Source organism: Brachyhypopomus gauderio, chromosome 19, assembly GCF_052324685.1.
Source record: "Brachyhypopomus gauderio isolate BG-103 chromosome 19, BGAUD_0.2, whole genome shotgun sequence".
Classification (NCBI taxonomy): domain Eukaryota; kingdom Metazoa; phylum Chordata; class Actinopteri; order Gymnotiformes; family Hypopomidae; genus Brachyhypopomus; species Brachyhypopomus gauderio.
In genome coordinates this window covers 6,923,351-6,931,339 of record NC_135229.1, presented here as the reverse complement: position 1 = coordinate 6,931,339, position 7,989 = coordinate 6,923,351, and the positions used below count along the sequence as shown (strand labels likewise).

Genomic DNA, 7,989 nt, shown 5'->3' with positions numbered 1-7,989 from the left:
TGGTTGAGAGGTAACTTATTTACTAGACGTACTCCATCCAGTGACGAACTACACCCAGTCGTGACGCTAACTGCTCGCTCCTTCTTTTCTCCGGCAGAAGTACTGTTCCTCCTCCTGAGTATCGTGGCCTCTAAAGTGGACCAGGTGGAAACCAGACCTCTCGACTTTGTGTGTGACAGCGAGGTCAGGAGGGTCTTGAACAAGGTCAAGGATCTCCAACAGGATATGGTAAGGTTAAAGAAACCCCCACAATCAGGAAAATCATGTCATGTAGGGACGGTTTGTTGTGGTGCTCGGAACAATTGTATTATTTTACTTTATTGTGTTACTGTACGAGAAAAGAAACGAGAAAGAATTTAACTTCTTGTTCAGAAAAAAAATTATGAAAAAATTATACTGTATTGAGTTAAGAGCTTAATCACATGGAAATTTGCATTCAAATACAAAATGGATAAAAGAAGAATGTAAAATTATCTTGACTTACAAATTGACTTACACTTACAAATGTTAGTAAGACACAAACATTACACTGTAACATTATTGCGTTTCTAAAAAGCAAACATTGGTTCAAGTTGATCACGTTAAGACTGTTAGATCTTTTCTTAAACATATCGTGCTGTCTCAATGTCTTTGTGAGTTCTTAACATTATATAATTTGTTAAAATAACCTTATTCAAATCAAAATCCTTCACATAGTCTATACTTGGAAGGGAGGAATCTCAATTACCACCTTAAATAATGTAGCATACTTTAATGCTGTAAAATGCTTCCTAAGCAGTTCTAGATGCCTCTGTTAGAGCTATAGATAAATCTGATGCATTTATCCATTTTTGTTTGCTTTTTATTATTTGTGCTTTGGCTACTTTCCCACTGTTTAAATGTGTATTTTAGGGCTTTTATTGATTCTATCTGTACAAGACACCCCTGAGACTAATCTTGCTATCTCAGTGCAGTCTTTACCTAAAGAATTGAGACACGAGTTAAACTATAAAGCGCTTCCTTCTCGTACGCTGCTGTGTCATTCTCATGTCCCACTCTTCCTGCTTGCTTTAACATTAACTTTCCTCTCTCCGTCCTCGCTAGGCTGACATTGTCTATCTACGCCACTGTGTAAGTCCTGCTTGCCTACCGCCTTATCTACCAGCGGGTTTGAGTGTGCGCTCAGTTCTTCCATTGCGTGTGTGTGTGCGTGTGTCTGTGTTGTACTGCTCGCTGACAGGTGGACTGCGGTACTGAAGATTTTCTCCCCACCTCCATTCGATTGCCCTGCATCAAGGTTCACAAAGCAACCTGGGGAAGGAAGTCTGTGAGTCCTTAAAAAAACATGCTTCCACATTCACACACACAAGCATGCACGTGCACTCACACACACACACACACACACACACACACACACACACACACACACACACACACACACACACACACACACACACACACACACACAGAAACACCACCCACTCTACAGTACCTGTTCCAGGCCGTGCCGGGGCATCAGCTCACCCATGTGAGTGTGTTCCAGGTCTTGGAGCGGAAGGCTGAGATCCTGCAGTCTTTGGGGCTGCTGGCGCAGGATGTACGCCGTGCCAGGACTCAGAGCCAACCTGGCTGCGGCCTGCTTCTGCTGGAACGCTTGGAACACAGCATCAATAACTACCTGCATGTGGTCACACAGCTCCACAGTGAGGTAAGAGCAATCGCATCGCCATTACATTACAGTAGAGAGAGAGAGAGAGAGAGAGAGAGAGAGAGAGAGAGAGAGAGAGAGAGAGAGGGTGGCATGGATGTTTATATTAATCGACTTCAGTCTTCATTTATATAACTCAACACAGGAAAGAAGTACTACATAAGAAGCTATGGTGGTCATATTCACTAAAAAGATGACTAGAGGCAAAATATCTTGAGCAGAATTTTTAATGCAACATAAATATTGTAATATGTATGTCTCTATGTGTGTGTGTGTGTGTGTGGTGTGTGTGTGTGTGTGTGTGTGTGAGTGTGTGTGTGTGTCTGTGTTGACACCAAGGTATATATATATATATAATAGGGAGATATACAGGGGCAGGACATATGCTGACACCACAGTTTTCAGCTCGTATTCAGGGTCCTGCATCAGATATGTAGGCTGCTGTTTAGCAGGTATGAGAAAAAAAAATCAATAACTCTGCTCCCAAGTGGCCGAACTAGCCAGTGGGGTTTGGCTTTGTCACCGTGTGCATGAGGCTCAGGCCATCCGTCATGTTGTCCAAGAGATCCTGGGTCGCTCTGCTCTGTCCACGCAGGGGAGCGTCACGTTCCTCACACCTGCTGGTCCACTGCGGTGCTGGTCATGCTGGAAGCAAGTGTCTGCATCACGAGCTCACACAGGCCGTCTGGCGCTGCATGATAGGAGGGATTCAGGCAGTGGTGGCAACTGGCAATCACTAGTGATGAAGAGACGGAGAAAAGGGAAGAGAAGGAAGGGACGTGAATAGTCCGACGGTAGATGGATGTGCCGCTCCACGTCTGGAGGGCGGCGGGATGTACTGCTTTCGTGTTTTTTTTCCTCCGCGAAATTTCCTGCTTTCCGAGAATCCTTGTTGATTTTTTCACATTATCTTTGGAGACACTGACCCGGGTAACCCAAGGTTTCCTTCCTCAGGAAAGAAAGAGAGAGAGAGTGAGAAAGAGGGAGAGAGAGAGAGAGAGAGAGAGAGAGAGAGAGAGAGAGAGAGAGAGAGAGAGAGAGAGAGAGAGAGAGAGAGAGAGAGAGAGAGTTAGATCAGTGAGGCCGGCGTTGGCACAATACCTTCTCTCTGAGGGAAGGCACAGCCGTGCTGCTCTGATTACGCATGTGTGTTGCCAGTGTCACTCAGGGCTAAATATGCATTCTGGAATAGAAAAACCAAAAATGCCTTGTTTGAATATCTTCATTTGGCCAAAAAAAGGAATCATCTTCATTTGGCCAAAAAAAGGAATCAACGTTCACACCCAAAGCCAGAATCATCTGGGCAATACATCCCCAGAGGTTTTGTTGACAGAAGTACTCGTTACGTTACAACATAAATGTTGGTCTCCTGTGCAGTTGTTGTCAAGGTGCCTTTTTAGTCATGATGTCGTGTACTATTTTTGTGAAAGTAAAGCATCTGTGTGTCTCTGCTCCAGCAGGGTGAATTAGAGGGACCCCAGACACTCGCCTGTCTAGGTCAGGACTCACAGGACTTGGGGCTGGTGCTTGGGCAGTTTGGACGGCTACTCTCGGGCAAGCTGGAATGGCTCATTACAGACATGGCGCAGGGGTGTTAGGCAGACACACAGACCTCCAGTCTCCGGGCAGTGTCTTTCTTTTGACTTTGCACAATCGGGGCAGACAGGTGTGGTCATCATCAGCATGAAGCCACCATCAAGAAAATGGAGGGCCGGGCACTTCACAGAATGTCTCTGTCTATTGGGATTTAATGCCAAACATATGGCTATATTACGCCATCTGCTGGTGACAGGTTCTACTACAACTATGAGTCATGCGTTAAAATGTTAAAATAGGTATTACAAGGACTACTACATGTAAGAGGATTTAAAATCGAAGTGCTTTAAAAAATAATTTTTATACGCCATTGGTACACTCCTGTATAACATGACTCCATTTAAATATCTACACGCTATGAACTACCTTATATTATGCAATAAAAGCAATTCTTGAGCTAATTTAAGTGTATTTTCATGCCCTTTACACACCATTTTTTCACTTGTTACAGTTGTGAAATCACACTTTAAAAATGGTGCATGTGGTGAAGTCTGATTTATCTTTTGCTAAAGATTTATACACAATGTACCAGGCTAGATGTAATCTAACATCAATGTCTGAATATAGCATATATCTGTAAAAGGTCAAATAACTTTTAAACTTTTAAGTAACAAATCTATAACATAAGTAGTTAAAAAAAATAGAGGGAGTTAATGATCTGTGGGCAAACTTGCCTCAGACTATTAGAAGGAAAAGTCAAATAACAAATACCATTTATGTGACTGCAAATTCAATTATTATATATCAATAAACTTATGACCTATAAAAAATAATTTCTGTAGGGAATGAACAGTGAAGAGATGAACAACACAAACAGATTTTTTAGCTGTCTGGTCTGATATGAGTAGTCATGACGTTGGTGGCTGAGGGTTTACATCAGCGGCTGGCTTTAAATGGATCTGCTACTCAAACAAGGCACACTTGCCTCAAAGCTGGTTAGCACATTTAGTTTTGTTGGGTCCTTGCACACCTCCTCCTATAGTTCAGCTGACTATCTACTGAGAATAATGAGTAGTGACAAGTTCTATACTCACACCTGGGAATCAAAAGAAACTTACCAGTACAGGCCAAACTTAGTGGGGGTCACAGTGAAGGAATTACCAGTTCACCAACAGCCAGCAACTAATCAATCGAATAACTTTTTGGTTTCAGTTGTTCTTAACTGTGGTCATAGCAACGTTGTTGTCCTCATGCGTCATTTCCTTCAGGTACGACCATTGCTAACCGTGATGTGGATTTTATCATTGTTTTCATATTTTTGGATCATCTGTGTTTTATTTTTGCTCATTGCTTTATGTGCTGCTATGTTGTTATCTGTTTGCAGAGTGAGCATGTGGAACAAGTGAACCGCGGTGGTAGGTTTGTCTTTGCTGTGATCTTGTCTACTTCAGTCTCATGGGTTGCTGACTATGTCAATCACCTGAAAGGCATCTGTTGACTTGTAAATCATCAGAAGGACTGAACTTCTGATGTGTTCAAACCTCTGGAGTCTGAATAGATGGAGGTTCCTACTCTGTTCTTTCTGTTTGCCTCCATCTCTATCTAGTACATCATAACCAAATGTTCTAAGATGCAAAATAGCTAAGACATACTAAATCATGAAATTTTTAAATATAATTATTTTGTTATATTTGTTGCATTTTTAGTAGTTTTCTGTATGACTTGTACCAGTGAGATCATTAAAACCTCGAAGTACACCCAGAACTGCTTCCTGACCCAGGTATGAACGGTTGATTTGATGACATGATGCTGATAATGTGTTGTTTGTTAATGCATGTGGCCTTGCCCTTTTTCTTCTGGATATGTAATTTTAATGAACACATTTCCAGAAATTATATAGTATTTTTGATCAATTAGAAGCTCCTTCAAAGGCTGAAGTAGCAGGTAAGGGAGCTGGGTTTGAAGCGACCTAGCACGGGGATACTGGTGGTCCCTCTTAGCATCCCGATCATGGACCTAGTGGAGTGCCTGGCTGGTGTCTACCTCTATGCCAAGACCACACAGTTCCTCTTCCTTTCTGTCAGGGTGGCACTGACTTCTGTTTCTTGAGAAATTGCTGTCAGGTCATTGCTGTCGGGTTCATTGTGGTGCCAAAGCCTGCAATGTCAGCCAATAGCACTGTGTATATGTATGCCAACTTCACCAGCACTACCCAGCCTGTGTTTGCCAACTTTAAGCTGGAGGCCGTAAGGGGGGATCTGAGGGTGAGCGTCAATGTCAGACAAGCAAACAAAGTGTTACTACCCTGCAAAGTGTTACTACTCTGCATATTGTGATTTATAGGAGCTTATTCGATGTTTTCCCCAATGTTTTGTTTCAGTCTAACTGGTATATTTAAATTATATGAGAAACAACTTCTTTTTTCAACAATGTTTTTCATTGTTTTTTGGTAAACACTGACAGTACAGAGCAGTTTTAATTAAAGGCTGCTGATTATTTTAAACAGGTTTAATGTGTAAAAAAACAGACCTCTCCCCTCAGACGGTTTCACATTGCACTACACCACAGTGACATTAATGAGCTTTGACACTGTTATTGCTGTCATGTTTAATGCATGGATAGGTATCACAGACGGGACCAATTATTCAGGTGAGTTTTCAGACAGGTTGGTTTAAGCCACCATAAGAGAATGTAACACTGATGCGGCTGAACAGCTATGTTCCCGTGCCTCTCTGTCACTTCTGTTGACTCCTGTCTGACAAAACACCTGGAGCATGTCAGAGGTTCAATCCCCATTTCAAACATTAATAGCTGTCATCTCCACAAGTGTGCAGCTCCTGTGACTGACGAGAACCAGACATACAGGCTGACATGAATGAATACACTTTTATAACCGGGCATTTACGATCCTCAAATCATTTTATTTCATCTAAATCATTTTCTGTAACAACAACAACAGTCAAATGGCTCACTTTGACGGGGGTATTAAAATAATTAATGAGCTCAAGCCTTGTTTAGGTGATTTCGTCTGGTCCCTTTCTCTCCTTAGTTCAGAGACTGAGCCAATCGCAGTCATTGTTACGTCACGTTCACGAGACCGGGTGGGTATATGACGTCTTCCAATAGCGCTCAGCTGTTCTTCCACGTTACACAAGCAGACGGTCAAAACCCGTGCGGTACGTGTCGTGTAGAAAGACCGTGTTTGCTCTCACCTTCGCCCGGCCAGGCTTTTAGGCATCGTGATTGAGGGAATCTACAATATGTGTGGGAGTTGGCAAAGTCCAGAGAATAATGTTCGCGTTAAAATAAAAAACATAAAGGTGTGTGTGTGTGTGTAGGGGGGGGGGGGGGGTCTTCATTGTATTCTTACAATTCTCCCCTCTCGTTTTATAACTTTGCTTTCAGTTTTTCTTTCACGTTTTCTTTGTAATGTTTAATTCACCCTAGTCTTTGTCTCCTACTCGCTGAATGACACTGCTGTACGTCTGGCCTGCTTGGACTAGCTCACCCCCCCCTCCTCCCCCACAATTTCAGATACTTTCCCCGTCCTTCTTTTTCTGACCTCTGCTCCCTGACAGCATTGCACAAGACGGCGCCAACACTGAGAGCTAAAAGCTCTTTAAATAAGATGTTATTAGTCCATTTACTGGACAAGTAGGCACAGCTAAAAGTTCTGAAGAAAAACGTAAGCTTTTCCTGCCATCACAAGGTGAACCTACCATGGGAAGCATAGGAGGTTATCAGATATTCCATTTGATTTTGTAATGTTTTGTAACGTTCACATTGTATTTTGTTACAAGAGAAATGTTCATGTTTAGCATAAATTTATGCATCACTTAGCATTCGTGCTACTGCCCCCTGCTGGTGTCCTAAGTCCCTGCTGCAGGTGGGGCTATCTGTCCAAATCAGTGACTTGAAGAGCAGTAATTTCTCCACGATGGTGCCTGTTGTCCCGGGAAACTCGGCTAAGCAGTCTGGGTGTGATATTTACACATTTACATAAAAAAACATAATGGATAATTAGTACAGGCAAAAGTTGGGATTTTGTGCTGGAGATAGATTTGTCCTGACATGTTTAGACATGTTGCCCTTAGTGTCACTGTTTATAGAGTGCTTCATGTCCATGGTAGTAGCTCTGCTTGGAAATTTGGGTGGCTCACAAGTTCCTTAGCAACAGCATGTTGCTCTTGGACAAGAATCTGTATGCAATGATCTGAAAGAGGGAGCCCTCCTTGCTTGCTGCATGGCCCCTGACCAGCAGGGGGCAGGCGTGGGTGCACAGTTGGCATATCTTACCTGGACATACCCAGACACGGGACCTGTTGATCTAAGATGTGCCACCACTGATTTTTATATTACATACGTCTGAACCCAATGGTGTATGCATGTATGCAAGCAAGAAATATAATAAGAAAGGTCAAATAAAATGAAAAGTATATAGAAATTGAATTTTACAATGTAAGAATTGCATGCAATGCTTTTGATGTAACGGGTATACTGGCTGTAGGTACAAATAATCTTTTAAATGATGCTCTCTAAATCTTAAACTGTTAGATCTAAATCGTAAACTGTTGAACTCACACCTAGGTATATGCAGTTTTTTTCAGCGAGTGCAATAAATGAACAATTTATAATTACATACTTACCCACGTCAAACATAACGGGCTCACGTCTTCAATGCCAATTAATTTCAAGTTATTGATCTTGTGGCCACTTGGTGGCGACAGCAATAATGCAACAAACGCATCAGATGATTTATTTTCATT

The 7,989-nt window shown here is 42.2% G+C and overlaps 1 protein-coding gene across 3 annotated transcripts in view; it reads left to right on the top strand.

The window, feature by feature from the left end:
* thpo (thrombopoietin) overlaps positions 1 to 3,684 on the top strand; it is a 4,021-nt gene extending 337 nt beyond the window's left edge. Inside the window, exons 2-5 of one of the 3 annotated variants that reach the window (XM_076982007.1) lie at positions 98 to 228; positions 1,220 to 1,306; positions 1,523 to 1,687; positions 3,148 to 3,684. In XM_076982007.1, the coding sequence (XP_076838122.1) occupies positions 98 to 228; positions 1,220 to 1,306; positions 1,523 to 1,687; positions 3,148 to 3,285 (521 nt within the window). In that variant the 3' untranslated portion in view covers positions 3,286 to 3,684. Of the gene's footprint in view, positions 1 to 97; positions 229 to 1,219; positions 1,307 to 1,522; positions 1,688 to 2,282; positions 2,932 to 3,144 lie in introns of those variants that run through there. The other 2 variants (XM_076982006.1, XM_076982005.1) reach the window with 2 other exon arrangements.
* The last annotated feature ends 4,305 nt before the right edge of the window (positions 3,685 to 7,989 follow it).